Raw genomic sequence first — 21,195 nt, forward strand, 5'->3', positions numbered from 1 at the left:
AGAAGTTATGTATCAATCCAATGATAAGCTGAAAAGAAATATTACAACGATAGATCGAACAAGTTCTTGAAATTGAAATTAGATAGTTGATTACAATTATTTTTTAATTATGAGTATAACATTGTAAAATACTGAAGTGTTAGAATTAATTAAATGTTATTATATTCTTCATCCAATTCCAAACGGGAAATTGATACAGCAGCCAAACCACTGATCAAATTAATTACTAACATTGTTAAAGTGACATATGTCAAAGTAATTAAATTCATTCTGAGAATGAGAGTATGCAAAATATTTTCTCTTTTCGGAATTTTGAATAAAGCATTATATATTTGTTTTTTCCGTGTAATTCAGTTCAACTTTTATTTGACTTAATAAATGTGAGAGGGCAAATAAATATGTATAAATAAACAATTAAGTTTATTACTAAGGTAGGATATCGGTGCAAATATTTTAAACGTTTGTGGTTAATATACTGAAAACAATGCACAATATTAACATTTATTTTTTATACATACATTAATCAAATGATAATATCATTGTAGCATTATGACACAACTTTAACTTTACAATAATTTTGCAACTTACTGCAAAAGGAAAGTTAAAAGTATAAAAATATCATAAGACCATGAAACAGTTATTACAGAGATATAACATACAAGTATGACTGAATTAATTATAAAATTATTCTTTATATGAAGATAAAACAGGAATCACATTTGTTTTGATCAAGCACATTATTATGGTTTAAATAATTGAATAAAATACCCAATAAAAAGCAAACCAAACTATTACAATATTTCAATAATTTAATATGCAAGATGGACGAAGTAGGATAAATAATAAATTTGCTTGAAAAGCGTTTTGTCGCGATTCATATTTGCGATATAATGTCATGATATGAATAAATGGCGTCAGACTCGGCAGCTATCTATCATATACATCAATGCTGGAATCTATACTATACATATGTAGAAACAGGATTATTTTCAAATTTTACGAAGTTCCAACTGCATTTTTTACTTTCCAACTCAAGCCATCATCCTGGTTCCTCCTGGATCCCTCGGTCAGAGCGTGCCAGGTTAGCCACTGGAAACAGTCCGAAACGAAAATGAAGTGGGTAGTTCGTTTATTGGTTTGAACGGTCTGTCCGCATAAAGAAAAGGGCCCCTGGTGCCGTTCCACCTATTGTTGTACACGTGCGTTACCGGTAGATCTAACAAACTCAAGGAGGTGTTTCGCTTGGAGTTGCGCACTGGTCATACTCATACAACTATATATTTTACCATGATCAGCTTTTTGTAGTGCATGTCATTTTATTTTTTTATCATTTGAGATATTGATAGATTGCTCAAACTTCAAACAGAACTTGTCAGGTAATTCAAATGGCAATATGCTGTAGGTTCTTACTTATCACTGAATAAATCTTGTTCATTATTTATCTAGAAATGCTTTGATTTTTCTGTATGATAAACATGTATTTGTTCGTGATGTATTATTCAAATCCTTTTCGGGGACATTTAACTTTATTGTAAATATGTCTTGTCTATGAAGAGTATAGAACTGACCAATCTCTGTGACTAACCTGTAATGCTATTACGACACGAATAGACTGGATGCACTGACCACAGGCAGAAATTGATTACAATCAATGTGTGATACCTCTAACTTCACAAGTACGTTCTTGTACACGTTATATACATCGTATATGTTTTATGGTAAGTTAGGAACTATTAAATCCCAGTACTCAATAAAACCATTTTACGATTTCTGTTGAACTTTTGTTTTCCTTCTCTAAACTTTATTGAAATGCTTTAGGTAGGTCTTACACTTTTTACATTGAGGAAGCATTGCGTGCTGAAGGAATCGCCATGCGTTTGAAAGGTATGGTACATAAAAACTCTCTGATTCAGGAGTGAATATCATCCAATGTCGGACCTTTCGTCAAATCGTTAAAATGAGAACAGGTACATAAATGAAAATTATTTCCAAAAGACACTAAAAGACAAGACATCATCCATGCATCTGAAAATGAAATTAAACGACCTGCAATGTCTGTGTGGCCTGTTTTGATAAGGTCTTCAATGATTTCAGCCTCGTATGAAAACATAATCAGGCAACAAAGAGGAGCAGTAAGTTCCCATGAAATTGTCTGTGGGCAGACATTACAACTAAACTCGTAGAAGATGTTGGATCATTTTGGTGATTTCGTCTTCCGTGTATTTATTTCTTTTTTTTTTTTAACGATATGTAATTTAGTATAGTTCACTACCATATATTTATACCGCGGTTCACAACTCTTGGAAAGGAAATTCCCATAACAAGTGAACGAAGGCGTTACTTAGGTTTATAATTGAGTATGGTGGTATACTGGATTGAAAAATGAAATGTTATAGAAGAAATGTTTTTAGAAGAGGTTATTGAAGATTGGTCTGAAGATCTTTGGAGTTCTTCAAAATCCATATACTATTATTTACACTTCATGAGAAAGCAATATCACAATATGACTGTAACCCAGATTTAATGTTTTTTATGTATATATTAGGTTAGATTAGATTATTAGATTAGATAAAGAATTTTGGTTTTAACAGGGGGTACAGAGATGTAGGTCGAGGCGTGTAAAATGGCTTAAACTCTTTGTCTGCGTGTCTACCTGTCTAAATTATTGTTTGTATTGATTCCTGGTGTACATACCCTAAATTCGTCCTGTCCATCTCTGAATGGTAAAGGTATTTGTTCGCTTCAATCGATAAAACAAAGGACATCGGGGAGAGGCATCGACAAGGGATCACGACAGGAAACTCATCCGAAGTTGTCTTTCTTTCAAACGGACTTTGGGATTTATGACTGGTTCTCAATAGGATTATCCAGTAAAGGTAGGAGACATCATGTGAAAAATTTTTATTTCGTTGTGATATTTATCAATGAAATTGATCCTAGAATTGGGAATATCGCCTACTGAAAGGGTTAACGTCTTTATAGATATTCTGATATTAAGCCTACTTCCAATTCAGTGGAAGCGGACAAAATTGAATCGGAATATGTCACAAAGGTTATTATAATTGTACTCTCCTCTTCCAATTTCGATGGTACCTTTTAGTGTGTCGTTATGATAAAGTTCTTCAATATCAAGGTCATCCATCTGACTCAGCTCTTCTACAGAACATAGAATATCACATACACAACTTTAAAATACTAAATAACTCTTGTCACCATAATTTGGACCGAGGAGGGAGAATTCATGGCAAGTCCATGTCAACAAAATTTATATAGTATTTTTCATTGCAACACACATAGCTAGCTGGTTGAGTGAATCTAATTGTTATGGACGTTTTCATATCCATTTCATAGTAATAGATATTGATTTACGCTGATTACCGGATATATATCCCAGCATTGTAGTGGCCAACTAACAACAGTTCACCTGTGATGTCTCATTAATCAATTTCACTTTATTTGTAATGTCAATCTCGCTTTGTTATCGCCCGCAGAATACGCTTATTCATAACAGTCATGATCAGTTTTCGGTGGCTTATCTCGTCGGCAATCTGTAAGCACTTGATATGAGGTAGCAAGTTGTTATATAAATATAATTATAAATGAAAGGTATCATTGTCCATTAAGGTTATCACTTTGGTAAAGTGAAGCAATTCACTATGATCTTATCTTGTTTAATTATCTTGATTCATTCTTTAAAACAGATAACTAAAAAATGTCTCGAATCATGAAATATAGGATGGGGTAGTGGGCTTCACTTTATCATTATGGTTAAGAGAAGTATTTCATAATTGATATTTTTATTTGGCTCAAACCCAAAATCAATACTGTCAGTTGTCAAATAAAATCCTTTTTACGGCAACGAATCAACCAGTCTGAACAAAGAAATAAATTACTTCCCAAACAGAATAATCAATTTGCATATTTACATTTTGTAGGTAAGTTGTTATTTTCTAAATCAAGGTTTATAACAATAAAATAATCCATGTACATGAAAATACATGACATTGAAAAATGATACATCAAACAGTGAATTTTAATTGTTTTATTTTCATCGATATCACTTCATTGGGATTGAGATTGTGTTTGGGTAAAAATCCATTTTTAAGAAAGAGGAGTGAAAATATATATTTCATCAATCATTGCTTATCCGTACATGAGTGATGACATGCCTGACAAGTCCTCCACTTCTAGGCTGTTGTAAACCTGTCAACAAGGACCAATTTTTTTAATAAAAAGAACAAGCAAATACCAACAGGTCATCATAATCTAAACTCAAATTCAATCAAACTAAGACAAAATATGGAAAAATGAAAATTTACACGAAAACTCCTGAAAAAGAACAAGGAAAATAAGACCAGGTGTTTTGGAAGAGTAAGTGCCTTCTGCTTCATCGACGACACTCGCCATGTAAACCTTGGTCAAAACACTTTTTGTCAATTGTAAGAAATGTCACATACTTAAATAAAAACAAGGTATACAACAAGAAAGCTAAAAACAAGAAATTGTCATACACAATTTTGATGGGCTATTCAACTATTTTGACCTGTAATTAAAGGCAATCCCGGCAATACATTGGAACTTTGTTTGAAATCAAAGTACAAAAGGAATCATCAATAGTAAGTGATCAAAGTTCTGATCGTACTGTTTTCCAAAGTAATGCTACATAATGTTAATTTTGAACTGTATTGAAAAAAAAAAAAAACAAGTTGAATTTTTGGAAATCATTACTTATTGTTATCAATAGTAAGTATTCACAGGACCCCAGGAGAAAAAAATATTAAATTGAATTCTTAGGATTTTTATTACATGATTGATGCCTGTGACCCTGAAAGTGGGTAAAGGTCATTTATATTATCAAGCTTGATTGACCATTATGTTAGCATGCTATAAATGTGAAATATCAGGTCCTCGGACTTAACCGAACTCACGAAGATTCTAAATGTTTGGTAGTCCAAATAGCACTTAATGAAAACGTTGACACCTAACGGAAAAAAAAAGTTTAATTTCTTCATAAAGACAAAAGACAAAATAGGCAATTACATTAGCAATGTGTGAACTATCGAACCTCTAGGCCTTTCCAAACTTGAGAGGAAGTTTCTGGTAGTTTCATATTCTAAATTGCACTTTTGAACTTTGACCCCTAAGAAAAACCGGATTTTCTTTTTTTTTTTTTTTTTTGAAGTTTTGCTTATACCGACAAATTGCAAGTTTCCACAGAAGGTTGTTGACCAAATCATGTAGTTGATTTCCTCTTAAAAAGTTAGAAAACATCACTCACTTATATAAATATAATTGACCCCTGTGACCTTGAAAGTAGGTCAAGGTCATCCATATTTACAACAATAATGGACAATAATTTTACCTTCATATAAATCAGATATATTGGCTCTAGGTCCTTTCAAACTTGAGAAAACATTTCGTATACATTGGAACCCTACATTGACATTTCGAAATTTTACCCCTATGGGAAACCGGAAGTTGGCATTTGGTGGCATTTTTGCTTAAACAAATCAAAAGCAAGTCTCTATAGGAGGTCGTTAAACAAATCATTGACCCCTGTGACCTTGAAGGTAGGTAAAGGTCATGCATATTAACAAACCTTATACGTAATTACCGTAGCATTATATATGTGAAATATCGAAAGTCTAGACCTTTCCAATCTTGAGAAGTTTCTGGTAGCTGGGTACCTTAAATTGCACTTTTGAACTTTGACCCTTACCGAAATCTGTAAGGTGACGTTTTACACAGAAATGTCCTATGAAATGTGCCATTTATTTTCAATTCTTCATAACGTATCCCAAGATGATGCCAAAATGTCACATCATTATTGAGATATTGACGTTAAGGCAAAAATCTTTTCTTTTTTTGACAAAGTTGATCACATCAGAATTTAGAGGGCACCTTACCAAACCTATTCCATATCAATTAAACAAAATTTCATCGTAGGATTTTGGAGTAATTTTAGTTCAATTTTTTTTTTGTCTGCACTTTTCATAGAACTATGGGAATTTTTTTTTAAAAATGACGTAAAATGTCAAGGAAGAAATGGAGACACTAAAATGAATGGACTGACATTTTCAATTGAACTTTTTCTATTTTCAAGTGACCTTGACCCCTTGACGAGCTTTTTTATTTGAACGAATTTCTATTAATGTGCAAAAAATAAGTTAGATATGACCCTCTTCTACATAAAATATAATTGTAGCATATTTGTAGGACAGATAGTTTTCGATAATTGGGTCATGATGGCCATATTAGATTTTTTACCTACTTTAAAATGCGGCATTAACAAGTTCAGATGTACTTCCATAACATACTATATAGGTTGAGTGCCTATCCCTTACCGTTTAAAAGCTTATGAACGCACAAATTCGGAAGAAGAATGAAAATAAGAAACAACAAAAACAACCTTTTGGTGAAAAGCCCTAATAAAACAACAAAATATGCCCATAGAAATTAAGTTTTTGAGACAGGAATTTCCTTCCATTTTCAAACATTTTTATGGTGTCCAATAAAACTGGACAACATTCATTGCCTATATCGGACTTCTACTAGACAGATATATATATATATATACACACTGAGACAACTATACTTTAATTATAGTTTGCACTTAACATGAGGCCAAGTGGGCCTGCACTGCTCACCTCTAGGTCTTTAGTTCCCCTAGGAACATACCAGCCAAATATCATGCCTCTTGGCCTTTTAGTTCATGAGAAGAAGTCTTTTGAATGTTTTCATTTATCTGACCCGTATGACCTTGATTATAAGTCAAGATCATTTCTTTTTGCAAACTTTGTCAAGCTTTATAATAGGAACATACAAGACAAATGTTGTCTCTAAGCTTTTCAGTTCATGAGAGTAAGTCATCTAAAGGTTTTAACAAACTTGGCACCTGTGACTTTGAATACAAGTCAAGGTCATTTATTCTCCCAAACTTTGTCAGACTTAATCCTAGGAACATACCACTTAAATATCATACCACAAGGCCTTTAAGTTCATGAGAAGTCATTTAAAGGTTTTAACTAATCTGACACCTGCAACCTTGAATATAGGTTCAGATCATTTCTTTTAGCTCACCTTCAGGCCAGGTGAGCTAACAAAAGTATATCTATTTTCTCAGCAATGTATTCATAATTGTGTTCTAGCAAATTGTAACTCCAAACACTTACCAATTTCATGAATCCAAAGATTATGTAGAAGTAGAAGGTTGCCATGAAATCTATATAATACTTACTAAAGACAGGCTTAAATCTTCACTGAAGTGCAGCCGTGACCATTTCTTCAAGACTTTATGAAATGCCAAAATTGCCTGTAATGATTTTAATAACAAAATATTTTGTAACTCTGCGTTTTCCATGTGTTAACATCTATATAGGACTTTTAAGCAAGTAACTGTATGGCAATTTTACCTAAAAGTTTGAGTAAAATTTTCAAGGAGTTAAGATCACCGTCATATATTTATGATTAAGATATGCATCCTTCTTTTTAAGAAGGGAACCTATGTATGAAATTTACATAATTAAATCAGAGACCCTTTAATAACGAAATCATGACCTGGTAATATGTCTCTATTTATAGAAAATATAAGTATTGGAAATAATTAGCCTCTTTTGCTTTTGTTAACTATATTGATATTTATCAAGTTTATGTAGGTAGGCCTCCTACTAATATCTGCTATTGGAAAATTATGAAAAAAAATGTACATAGATAGTTGTATCATAATGTGATATAAATAATATAATGTATTACTTTATCAATCTATATATTTTTTCAATTATCAAAAATTGATTGAATCAAATTTCATTTATTTTTCATGTTTGATCTTAACACCAGTCTTTCAGTTAGTATTGATCAACAAAATGTTGATATGACAGACAGAGGCTTTTCATGAAAAAAAACCCCATTAACATATGTGTCACTTACTGATACAGAGAGTTTTATTAACTAAATTCAGTTAACTAAATGACAGAGTTTCATGGGATTTCGATGACGATGCTGAATTCTCTTTAATTAATTGTACAAGAAAGATTGTCAGCACATGACCACAATGTATCATAAAAAAGACATTTTTACCACATCAGATTTTTACAATATGCATTTATATGTATATATCATGTACTTGGAATTCTTAAAAGATCTTCAAATTCTTAAACTTTTTTTACCTGTTGTGATTCGTCATAAATATTAGCTTTTCCTGCAATGGCTCTGTGACCTGGTACAGTGAGGCAGCTACATGGGATTGACTCTATCTGATATACAGATAGTATAAATAAAAATTAATATAAATATATGTAAAATATTAAGATATCTACCACGAAGGAAGGTCTGGCCATTACTATTTATCAGCAAATATCTCACTACCTGACACAGAAAACTTCCTGATCATTTTGGGAATAGCCATTGGAGACCAAATGGAAAAGATGTAATATTGACCTGGTGGAATAGGAGAAAATTTCTAAATTCTAGAGAATTTTCTGGTTGTGAATGACATCTCAATTCAGAATTATTTTCACAGACAGGGAAATTCCTGTGAATTGTGTGTAAAATGTATGCGTCTGTTGATCACATATACAGAACTACATCTGTCACTTCACCAGAATCAGCAATTATTAATAGCTGTCCCTGTGGACATTAACTTCTGCTTTTCAAGGCGACAGATTCTGTTGTATTATGGTAGTGAAAGTATTTTGGACCATGAAATGGGAAAGTTAACATCAAACATGAAAATACACTACTACTGGTGTTTGTCCCTACAAACAGCTTCCTTATTAGCAATGGTTAGTATCATCAAAGTATAGCCATCTAATGGCTTGCCATAGTCCTTCAAAACCAAGGATGACAGAGTATTTTAAATGGTCAGCAAGCAAAGAGCTTTTAATCAGTTCTACTTTGATATATGTCACCACTATATCATTTACAATATTTCTATGTTTTGTCTGAAAATAATTTTGATTATATAATAGACTCAAAAACTGAATTTGAAATTTTAAGATAGTGATCTAAAGTAAAATATCCTAAGCGGATATTGGTGCCCATTATTAAGATCTTTACAAAATTATATTCTTTAAAAGTTGGGTCATTTTCTTTTTCTATTTTCTGATCTGTTTTCAAGATTCAAGATGGCTGCCTGTCAACAATTTTGCTTTTCTTCACAAATCCAGAAAGTCTGGCCAGTACTTGGTGACTACCCAATGTAGGTCTCGAATCTGTGACCAAGAGGTGGAGGGCTAATGACAAAGATGGTCAGGCACTTTAGCCACTGCCACCAAAGTCCCTTCAACATCCCCACCCCAATCAACCTGCCACATTTTTTCATTATTCAAGCTGGTCATGACATATGGCCAATACCTGTTTGACCTGACAAAACTAGATGAGTTAATTTGCAACACTTCATGTTGCTTATCTATTTTCTATGAATCAAGGTTATAATTAATAGAATTAGTGGTGTGCTGTACCATCACTTCTACTTGACTTAAGAAAAAAAGCACCAACCAATATGGAAGAATAGTCTAATAAATTTGTCAATTAAGCATTGTGTGACTGCACATTGCATTGTAAACCAGGTAGTCAGACCCTGAAAGTGTAGACAGAATTGTTTTAAGTACCTTTCATTATTTATGTGATATTGATTTGGTATACCTGTATCATCTGGATAAGCGTGCTTAGCAGTGGATCACAGATCTTGGTGTCTGCTGGTAGGGCTGGTTTGGATGTCACTACAAAACATGTAGATAGAACTATCAACATACTGTTCTGTAAAACAATTTACTTTGATTTCAGAAATCAAAAATCATTGAAAGTAAAATTGTAATTTTTGACAATTATTAACTAAATAATGACAGCACTCAGATGAGTATTTAATTTCTAAGTATCCTGTAACACAGTAGGCATAAACACACTACTTGTTGGTAATAGCCAGGTTTATTACATGTTGGATAATAATGTGTCCATCTGGTGGGCTTCCCCAAGGCTGTGTGTCTCCTAACATAAAGATCTCCCCCCTTTTGTCTTACTCTGGACCAATCTTGTCCAGCCATCCCCTAATATGGACTTCACTTGTTGCTAGATGATATGATTGTTGAAGTATAGGCACCTGTACTCGAGGTGCAAGGTTGAGATTCCCCCTGCTAATTTGTTACTTGAAATAGACCCTAATAATTACTCTACTACTAGGTGGCCACTGTCAGAACGGGAAATTGCATAAGTTTGATTATCAAGGAAGTGGGGATAGTCTCTAATTAAATATCTGCCCGAAGCTGTACACCCACTGATAAGATTCTCCAGACTACAACAACCTAAGTGTATATATGCAAGTAATTATCCACACCCCTTTGAACTACCTATATGTGTTATATATATACTATTGAACATTAAACAAACTATTGATCAAGCTAACTTATTTCAACCTATCCCATATGAAAATCCAGCTGTGTTACACTAAGCTCTATTCTGTTACAAACCCTAACAGCGGCTAAATAATATTTATAACCTATTATGAGGTACAGCAATGCTTATCAGTCTTAGATAGAATGGGAAATTTATTGAAATAAAAAAACAGTGACATTATCATTGGTTTCCCATTTTCTTCAACATGTTACCTAGTGTACGAGTAAAGGGAATTTTACATAAGTTCCCAATCTGGGAAAATAAAAAGAGGTGGAGAAGTCCAACGTCCTGTAAGTGGTATTAGTTGGTAGATGTATCGGTAGAAGAATCCTAGGTGGATCAGAAGGATTCTAGCAGACCTCCATAGATGATAGGTACTAACAACTAAATAAAGGATGGAGCATCAACACCAAGGATTCCGTGATCGGTAGTTTTATTAGGTTGACATGTTTCGACTAGCTAGGCTAGCCATCATCAGAACAGCGGTACAAGTGTTGACATAGCTAAGATTAAAATTACGGTTCAGTTGTGACGTAATAACGCATTGTCTTGATCACGTGATGATAACAATACACTTTGTTACACTATACAAAGTAAAGGAACAAAGGTAGCATAGATTATATAAAATACAAAAGTGGTGCAGTGATGCTGTTTATAAAGTAATTGAAATGTTCTATAACGGTTTTCAAATGTAAATTGGAAATTCTATAGGTATCTTCGATGCTTTGAGACCAGCTAGGCTAGCCGTCATTGTGATGGCAGTGTCAATAAATGTTGATGATGAAAAGTAAATGTGAGTAAAAAACAGTTTCCAATCTATGTAAGATTCATAAAAATGAAGGTTTTCCTTTAGCAGGAGACACACAAAAATAAGAATAGAAAAAAAAACAAGACGTGCTAGTAAACAAGAGGTCCCTGGGGCCTTCATGGTCAACTGACTATCAAAACCTATATATCAAAGAGGCAAAATAGGTCTAAAATAAATTGCTCAACTGCTTTACAGCTTACATGGATGACATTGCTGGTTCATAAAGACATGTTCTGTAAACTTGAATACCACATTCTTTATACATGCACTACACAACTGCTATTATTCCAAACGTATTGCTTGTTGCAAAAGCAAGCTACAGGCCCAATATCAAGACCCTTAACAGAGTTGGTAGCCCTATATTCTAGCATGTTACAGGGTTAATATCATCATCCTGGGCCTTTTGGTAATTGAGTCGAAGAGAGGATGCTTAAGCATTTCAACACATTTAACCTCTGTGACCTTTCAAGCAGATTAAGATCATTCCCATTAATTAGATAATGAATCAACTTTCTGAATTTATCAAATGATTCCCACTCTCAATGATTTTTAGAATAAGTTTTGTTGAAATCTATTCAAGCATTAAGGAAGAATAGCATTTTGAAGCAAAAACCAGGTCTGACTTTCCCATTTGTGCTCCGCTCACCACCAGGTCCCTAGGGATCAATCAAGTCTCTGAACTGAAGAAATGATTCCCCACTCTAAATGATGTAGGTCCCTAGGAGTCAAAACAACTTTCAGAAGTTTAAAAAATGATGTTCCACTCTCAATGAAGTTTCTGACCCAATTTCATTGAAATCCATTCAAGTACTAAGAAAAGTAGTATTTTGAAGCAAAATATGGCCAAACGTTCTCTTTTGGGACCCCGCCTCAATGTCCCTAAGGGTTAAATCAACGCCATGAATTTAAGAAATGATTCCCAACTATCGATGATGTTTCACACCAAATATGGTTGAAATCCATTCAAGCATTAAGATGGAGGAGCCTTTTGAATCAAAATATTGATTAACTTTCCAAATTGGGGCTCCGTCCACCCCAAAGTCTCCAGGAGTTGAATCAATATTCTGAATTAAAGAAATGATTTTCCACTTCCAATAATGTTTGAAAAGAAATTTGGTTGAAATCCATTCAAGCATTAAAAAAGAGTAGTGTTTTAAAGCAAAATATTGACTAATTTCCCCTCCTGGCCTCTTCTCCCCAAGGGGCCAAATCAACTTTCTGAATTGCAGAAAAGATCACCAACTAACAATGATGTTTCACACCAAATTTGGTTGAAATCTATTCATGCATTAAACAAAGAAGAGTCTTTCGAAGCAAAATATTGACTCACTTTCCAATTTGGGGCTTCGCCACCTCCAGGTCCCTAAGGGTCAAATCAACTTTCAGAATTTGAACAAAAAATGATGCTACACACTCAATGATGTTTTAGACCAAATCTGGTTGAAATAAGATATTGCCTAACTTACGCTTTTGGGGACCCATCCCAAAGTCCCTAGGGATTGAATCAACATTTTGAATTGAAAAATTGATTCCCCACTCCCAATTATGTTTCACACCATTTGGTTGAAATGCATTCAAGCATTAAGAAAGAGTGAATTTTGAAGCAAAATATTAACCTTCCCATTTGGGGAAATGCCTACCCTAACAGTTGAATCAGGCCAAAGCTTCTTGAAATCCACCCAGGCATAAAGGAGGAGTAGGGTTTTAAATCTAATTTCAACACCACCATGTTTGTGGCCCCATCTCGACCCCTACAGGTTGAGTGAAAAGTTTGAATTAAAAAATGAATACCCTCACCAAATTATGCATCAGACCAAATATGGTTGAAATCCATCCTGGTATGAAAGAGGAGTAGGGTTTTAAAGAAAAACAAAATGCACCATGACAGATGAAGCACTCCTTTAGGCCTGATGACCTAAAAACTATGCCCCCGGTTGCAACAAAATTCTGACGTGAGACATTAAAACTGTACTATGTTAAGCATGTGCTAAATGCATGCACAATTTGTGAAACACATGTCTTCATTTGGTAATTTTTTTTTCTACTTTCAAATGTAGGTCAAAGGTCACAGTCATGATCACATGGTTAAAACATTTGGTACCACCAGTAAGATTTTGTCACAAGGAACACACATGCCAAGTATGAAAACCATACCTCTTATGATGCAATAGTTGTGTGCAATGTTACAGTTGTCAACAGACAGCAAACCAAAAAAATTCTTTTGATACAGGGGCACAAAAAGAAGTCATAATTTCATCCAAATGGAAGCTTATGTGCAGGATCTTGTATGTTGAAACACCTACCTGGTTTTGTGTTGAATGTACTTTCATATAATGGTTTCAGCTGACTGTCTGGTATCTTATCAAGCTTCAGAGTTGTCAGCAAAACCACCTTCTCCACCCCACTGTTCAAGTGCAAAGAGGAAAGTGAAAATTCAATCAATATAATTATAACAAACCAGTTATTTTATATTTGTTACTACATATGTATATAAATTAATGACAATTTTTTTTTAATTTTTGAAATTTAATGGATTTATTATTTACATGTACATCACAATCATATTGTGACAATATCTCCATACTTCATCTCAAATGTCACTTTTGGCTGCTCATTCTCCTTTGGATACTACTCCAAACATACAAAAAAGTAACCTCAATGTGATGTTTCTTTAATTACAAGTGAGAAAGGAATTAATTTCTTTTCGTTTCATATTTGGGTGACATGGTACAGTTCCAGGTACATACTCAACGAGATTTCTATCCTGGAACCAAGTAGATTTTTATTTATGTATGATGTATATATATATATATATATATCCTTGAGGACAGAGAGAATTATACAGTCAGTGTAAGACTAGCTAAGCAAGATACATTAACAAGAGGCCCAAATAGCCTGCATCACACACTTGGTATTCAATCTTCGTCAAAAATAGAATCAGTGTTAATATCACCAATATATTGACACCATTAGCATTCAAAGTGGGCATATCTGATCAATTTTAACCAATCTCCACAACAAAGAGATTCTAATAATCAACTCTTAACAGTTATGACCTGGATTTTTAGTAAATGGCTTTTTTTCAAAATTTGTGACAATATCTTCACTTTTAACCAATTTCCACAACAAACAGCTCTAAACCTCAGTTCTAAACAGTGACAGTTAAGACTTTGATTATAGGTTAGCCTATTAGACAAAAGCAATGCTTCCTTGGTTAGTCAATAGAAGACCATTACAAGTTTTATGAATTTGAACCCATAAGACCATGAATATGGGTCAAGGTCATTTCCTTTTGTGCACTTTGTTTGGCTTTATCCTAGGAAACTGTCACCCTAATCATGCTACTGCTCCTTTGGTTAGTCAGAGGAAGACACTTACAGGTTTTAACAAATTTGACCCCTATGACCTTGAATATGGGTCAAGGTAGTTTCTTTTAGCAAACTGTCAGAATTCATCCTAAGAACCTATCAGACAAATAATGTGCTTCTGTGCATTTTTGTAAGTCAGAAGAAGTCATTTAAAACTTTTCACAAATTTGACCCAAGAGATCCTGAAAATGTGTCAAGGTAAGTTCTTTTTAGAAAACACATTCAGGCGTCTCTCTCGGAACCTATCAGACAAAAGCCATGCTTCTTTGGTTAGTCAAAGGAAGACCTTTACAGATTTTAACTAATGTGACCCCTGTGATCTTGATAAATTGTCAAGTCATTTCTTTGTCAGGCTTTATCCTTGGAATCTATGACCCAGATACCATGCTTCTGCACCTTTTTGTTAGTCAGTAGAAGTCATTTTAAGAATTTAACAAATTTAACCCTTGTGACCTTGAATATGGGTCAAGGTAGTTTGCTTTTTAAAAACTTATTTGGGCTTCCTCCTAGGAACCTATCAGACAAAAGCCATGCTTCCTCGGATTTTAGTCACTTGTAGTCCGAAAAGTTCTCTTAAAGGTTTTAACAAATTTGACCCCTGTAACCTTGAATAAGTGTCAAGGTCAAAGTCTTAGCAATAGAAATATCGAAAATATTTTCATTCGTAATACCTTAATACTATATCATGAACTTGCCTTTAACTTTCGTATTGCTTTTTGCTGGGTACCTGGGCACATGGGAATAGGAAGCAATGAAAAAGCAGATCGTGTCGCAAAGGAAGCTTAATCACTACCAGCTGTTGTTTTTAAACTTCATTTTACCGATTTTAAACCATTTATTAAACAAATTTTAAAAGCTCAGTGGCAGGAGGAATGGAATACATATACCAATAACAAATTGCACTCCGTTAAACCTGTTATCGGTGAATGATTTCCAGGCTATAGACACAACCACCGAGACGAAGTTGTCCTTGCCTGTCTTCGGATGGGTCATACATATCTTACACATTCATATATGTTGAAAGATGAAAATAATCCTTGGTGTGTAGGATGTGATGAGCCATTCACCGTTAAACATTTTTTATTGGACTGCAGTGACCTTCTGTCTACTCTAGAATGTCTAAAATCCCTTTTTGAAACTGTCATGATTTGTAAAATTCTACATTACCTGTAAGATGTTGGTCTATATAATAGACTTTGACATACCATTCAAATCTTTTGTGTTAACATACCAATTTAAGATTTTTAACATTTGTCTTTCACCTTCTGATTTGTTTAATGTTATTTTCTTTTTGGACTGCTGTATGTTTTACCGGTTGATGGCCCTAATGACCTCTTATGTGTTGATGGGCCGTTAAAAATGTCATAATAATGATAATAATAATAATTCGCAAACCTTGTCAGTCTTTATCCCAGCTACCTACTAGCCAAATATCACAACAATCTGTCTGCTGGTAATTGAGAAGAAGTCATTTTAATGGAAAATTTGAAACTAGACGGACAGCAGATGGACAGCAGATGATGGACAGACAACAGATGCTGCACCAGGGCCCTCTGGGCGAGGTGACCTAAAGATCCTGAGTTTTCATGCATTGAATAAGACAACTTACCTTTCTATACACAGGTCTATGATTTTGTTTGCTACATGTTGGCACTTATCTGCTGGCACTATGGTGTTAACAACCACACAGGAATACTGTAAGGGAGACAACTTAATACAAACACCATTTACTCCACAGACCTACATGCATCTATGTAATTAGGTCCCTGTTTACATTACTACTCTCCTCCTCATTCAAAACATTTTAAAAGATCACTAACTTATTATCATCAATTTAACTTCAATTCTCATCATCTACCAATTGAACACACATATAGTACTCAGTAATCAAATTTTAATACTAAATGTTTTTTCTTAGTAATTTTTCTAGTGATTTAATTCTTTAAATCAAAGTTCTGAGAAGTTTGCTATTTCAAATGAATTCTACGACACTCTGAGAACAGAAAATACCAATGCCACTCCCAAAAACAAATTTTTTCATTGAACAGTATAGAATAAAAAAAACCATGAAATTTACTTATTCAAAATAGCTTAATCATTCTTATAAAATTACATTGTATGAAATTTTGCCATATTATTTTTCATGGTTTAATTATTGATAACTTTACTAAAATAGAAGAAAATATAATTTCTACTATCAAATTAAAAAAATTTTCATTTGAAAATATTCCATTAGAATAATATAGATTTGTATTATAGTTGCTTTGGATAATATTCAAAATGTACATGTATGAGATTTTTTGTTTTTGTCCAAATTAAATAAGTTTTGAGAATCGCTAAATCATTTAAATTTCATATTTGTACAGCTGTTTTGTATCTTCAATTATCCTAATTTATTCATTGTTAAAGAATTTGAGGTATAACAGTATCTTAAGAGCTTTACCTTAATGAGGTAAATAATACATCTATCTAAATGTTAATAGTTTATTTGCGTCTTAAAGTTTTGGTTTCATTACTATATTAGATTTTGAGAAATTCAAGTAAACACTTCATAAAAGACAGAAAAATTTGATGCAATGCATACTGATTTTAGTATGGAAAATGAAACTTAGCACCATATGTGTACTTTCAAAGATTTTTTTTGTTTCATATTAACATGTTAATAACAGTTTTTAAATATCTACAGAACAAAGAACATATTTCATTGGATGATGTTATTATCTTGGATAAATGCATTACATAAGGCAAATTAATGGAAAAAAATCAGTCAAATTATGATGCATGCACCAAGGAATATGCATTAATATAATACAGTTATAACATGACACATTGACCAGGGACATCGGTGTAATTCAAAATTTTCATCATGATAGTACTTTTAAAACTGATATCATTGAACCATTAAACTTTCACAATCAGTCATACGATGTCATCATGTAACATGAAAATTAAATAGCATTTCAATATGATAGATAAGTGAGACAACCAGGTGAATGTTACATGAAACGGTTATTTATGGCTTAAGATTCAGGAATGATTATTTCAGCTAAATAAAGCCATGCAATAGATTGAAACAAATATTTCTATAACCATCACCAACCACAAGCATATATAACTACTTCAGCAAGCATGCAGAAAGAAACACTCTGAATCACTTCTGTTTTTATTTTCTGTATTCTAGTTCATTTCATATTTGTTGTAAAGAATAAACAATTTTAGCATCCAAATTGTGCCAAGCAATCATTTTTCTGTATTACATAATTTGAGGAAATATAAACCAGAAAATAAGAAACCAGAAATATATTCCTTTCATGATCCAATTAAAACAGATGAGAAACACAGAAGTAACTGATGACAAGAAAATGAAGGTTGATCTCTTACCTAGTCTGTTGATAACCTGTACAGTGTGACAGCGATTACATATCAAATGCTCCTACAAAGCCGCATAACCCTCAATTACATCATAAAAATAGCATGAACAGTAACATTAACTTTCTAATCACAAAAATATACAGATTTCTTACCTCCCATCGACCAATAAGTACAAAATAATCCTGATTTTGCTCCATGTTGCCTTAGTGTATATTTTGTATAAGTACTCTGTCTGCCTTGATATACATTATGTATAAGTAATCTGTCCTGCCTTGTTGTACATTATGTATACGTAATCTGTCCTGCCTTGTTGTACATTATGTATAAGTAATCTGTCTGCCTTGATGTATGTTATGTATAAGTAATCTGTCCTGCCTTGTTGTACATTATGTATAAGTAATCTGTCTGCCTTGATGTACATTATGTATAAGTAATCTGTCCTGCCTTGTTGTACATTATGTATAAGTAATCTGTCCTGCCTTGTTGTACATTATGTATAAGTAATCTGTCCTGCCTTGTTGTACATTATGTATAAGTAATCTGTCCTGCCTTGTTGTACATTATGTATAAGAAATCTGTCTGCCTTGATGTACATTATGTATAAGTAATCTGTCCTGCCTTGTTGTACATTATGTATAAGTAATCTGTCCTGCCTTGTTGTACATTATGTATAAGTAATCTGTCCTGCCTTGTTGTACATTATGTATAAGTAATCTGTCCTGCCTTGTTGTACATTATGTATAAGTAATCTGTCTGCCTTGTTGTACATTATGTATAAGTAATCTGTCCTGCCTTGTTGTACATTATGTATAAGAAATCTGTCCTGCCTTGTTGCTGTCCACCTTGCTGTACATTATGTATAAGTAATCTGTCCTGCCTTGTTGTACATTATGTATAAGTAATCTGTCCTGCCTTGTTGTACATTATGTATTAGTAATCTGTCCTGCCTTGTTGTACATTATATATACGTGATCTGTCCTGCCTTGTTGTACATTATGTATAAGTAATCTGTCCTGCCTTATTGTACATTATGTATAAGTAATCTGTCCTGCCTTCTTGTTCAATAAGTTTTTACAAAAAATTCTAGAATTATACTAAAGTACACAGGACAGGATTTTTCAAAAACAGATGTGCATTCACAAATGCAACCTCTCCTCATGTTAATGTGACTGACCTATTTGGTGTTGAAGCCACTGTATACCATAGGTAACTAAGTGTTCTATGGGGAATAACAATACTTGTGAACTTGTATTAATGGCAAATTACTGTAGTCATTAGTACATGTATAATTTTGGAAATTATTTTCCACTTGAACAATAATTAGGATCAATAATACATCATCAAACAAGTATAAAAATATAATTTCCTTACCAAAATCTTTCAATAATTGCCTCCATTTAGAAAAAAAATTATATGAAAAAATAAAAACCCCCATCCTACCCCATCCCCCTCTCCTCACACACAAACACACACAGTAACACTCTCTCACACACTCTTACGCAACATGAATAAAAAAAAGAAACATTGACATATATGCAGACAAATATAAATCTTTGTATGGTATACCTCACAAGGAATTTCATTCAAACCTGTACCTTATGTATGTTTAGAGAAATAGAACAGGGTAATATACATTACATAAAGCAATCTACTAAATAACAGGTTTTCTATATGGAAAAGTGTATACATGTTACTAACAAAGCCTAGTCAATTACAGTCCCCTAGAGCTTTCACCTCCTACTTCAAAAACAGAGACTGAATTAGAGACATACTGTATAGGTCTCTCATCAAAACAGGTAAATTCAGAAATAATTGAAATTTAAACAGCCAGAAAAGCTTTTCTTTTACTTTACATTTAAAATGAAATAGAGCAACCACCGCCATGGGTTTTCTGGGGCTTTTAGTTATACCTGTATACTGGTATATTAATTGAAGTTCATAATCCAGTATTAAAGCTTTGGGGCATAGCTGAAATTCAAATTATCATTCAGAATTATCTGAAAAAGAATTGTCTGATAATAATAATATTCTGTTTCATTTTAAAATGTGCTTAGCATATCCTTTTTCTTTCCATCCTTTTTTTTCTTACTGGGAAAATCCTTTTGGAGAACAAGAAACTAGAAAAACAACCAACAAAACAAGGTATGCAACATTATCACTGAAATGTCCAGCAATAGTGGAAACTAACTTATACAGTTACATATTTTTATAGCCTTAACAACACCTCAGACTTCAGATTTACCTATGATTTTTAATATATTATTTTTCATATCATTTTATGCCTATATAAGTACATTCTCCATTGCAGTTGTCATAAAAAAAAATTACCTCTTCATATTTACACTGTAAAACCTGTAGAGGTCGGAAATTCTGCTCCTTTACTCCAGGAGCTTCTGACCGCACACACAGAGGAGTACAACCTCTCATCTGGGGAACGGGAAGATCTGCATACTCTACCCGCATATTCAGGCCTAACAGGGCTCGACTGTAAAAGGCAAATTAATACCTAAAATGAATATTTGACAGCAAAAAAAAAGTTCTTTAATAGTGATAGAAGTAAATGCCAACTTATCAAAAATCAAATAATCTTCCGATTTATTATGTTATTGTTTTACCTTCCAGCCATGGAAATGTCGCTATAACCTATCAAAACATTTTTCTTCAAACGCAGTTGGTCTGTTGTTTCAGGCACCAAGAACTTGGTACTGCCTCCTTTGAGTAGTCTCCTATTCCCAGCAGCTGGTGTCAGACCTGCACTGCTGAACATTTTAAAAATCCAGTGATAGATCAACTCTTACACTGAAACAAGAAAAATAACAATTCTAGAGTATTTATATGCATTAATTTTTCTCTATGAAATATTCCAAAATAAAAATAATAACGTAAAATTTCTCAAATTTTTTTGCAAATGATCCATACACATGTAAAGAAGATCATTGTTATTTCAATGCCTCCACTAGGATTCTAACGTGGGACCTCTCGCTTACTAGTCCGATGCTCAATCAATTGAGCTAAAGAGAAGATATCTCTAGCTGAGCAATATTTTGCGGCTAGTGTTTTGCCATGCTTAAATACTCCCTCTCTAGGAAAAAACTCGTCCTGAAGTATCCAGGGGTTAAAGCAGTACTTGTGAAAGTAACGCTAAGTATTATTCCCGAGCCCCTTCATGGACGTGCGTCAATGTAACTGGTAACAGAGGTCATTATATATTCCAATGCCATCAAAAGGAATCGAACCTGGGACCTCTGGCTTACTAAT

General features: G+C 33.3%; 1 protein-coding gene across 1 annotated transcript; it reads right to left on the reverse strand.

Annotated features, from left to right (window-relative positions):
• Nucleotides 1-4,027: 4,027 nt before the first annotated feature.
• LOC132565025 (uncharacterized) lies at nt 4,028-20,704 on the reverse strand. The gene is made up of 8 exons (XM_060229633.1): nt 20,553-20,704; nt 20,266-20,422; nt 16,175-16,260; nt 13,501-13,601; nt 9,643-9,719; nt 8,166-8,252; nt 7,238-7,312; nt 4,028-4,203 (listed from the first exon to the last, which is right to left on the reverse strand). The coding sequence occupies exons 1-8, from the start codon at nt 20,702-20,704 to the stop codon at nt 4,144-4,146; spliced, it is 795 nt and encodes a 264-aa protein (XP_060085616.1). The 3' UTR covers nt 4,028-4,143.
• Between the last annotated feature and the right edge of the window lie 491 nt (nt 20,705-21,195).

Source organism: Ylistrum balloti, unplaced genomic scaffold, assembly GCF_031769215.1.
Source record: "Ylistrum balloti isolate Yb309-2 unplaced genomic scaffold, AGI_CSIRO_Ybal_v1 Utg369570, whole genome shotgun sequence".
NCBI lineage: Eukaryota > Metazoa > Mollusca > Bivalvia > Pectinida > Pectinidae > Ylistrum > Ylistrum balloti.

What these genes read in the sequence shown, in the direction of transcription:
- LOC132565025 (XM_060229633.1), bottom strand. Translation starts at nt 20,704, where the DNA reads ATGTTCAGCAGTGCAGGTCTGACACCAGCTGCTGGGAATAGGAGACTA. An exon ending in GACATTTCCATGGCTGGAAG is followed by an intron (nt 20,423 to 20,552) that starts GTAAAACAATAA and finishes TGCCTTTTACAG; the next exon opens with TCGAGCCCTGTTAGGCCTGA. An exon ending in TACAGTGTAAATATGAAGAG is followed by an intron (nt 16,261 to 20,265) that starts GTAATTTTTTTT and finishes TCTCCCTTACAG; the next exon opens with TATTCCTGTGTGGTTGTTAA.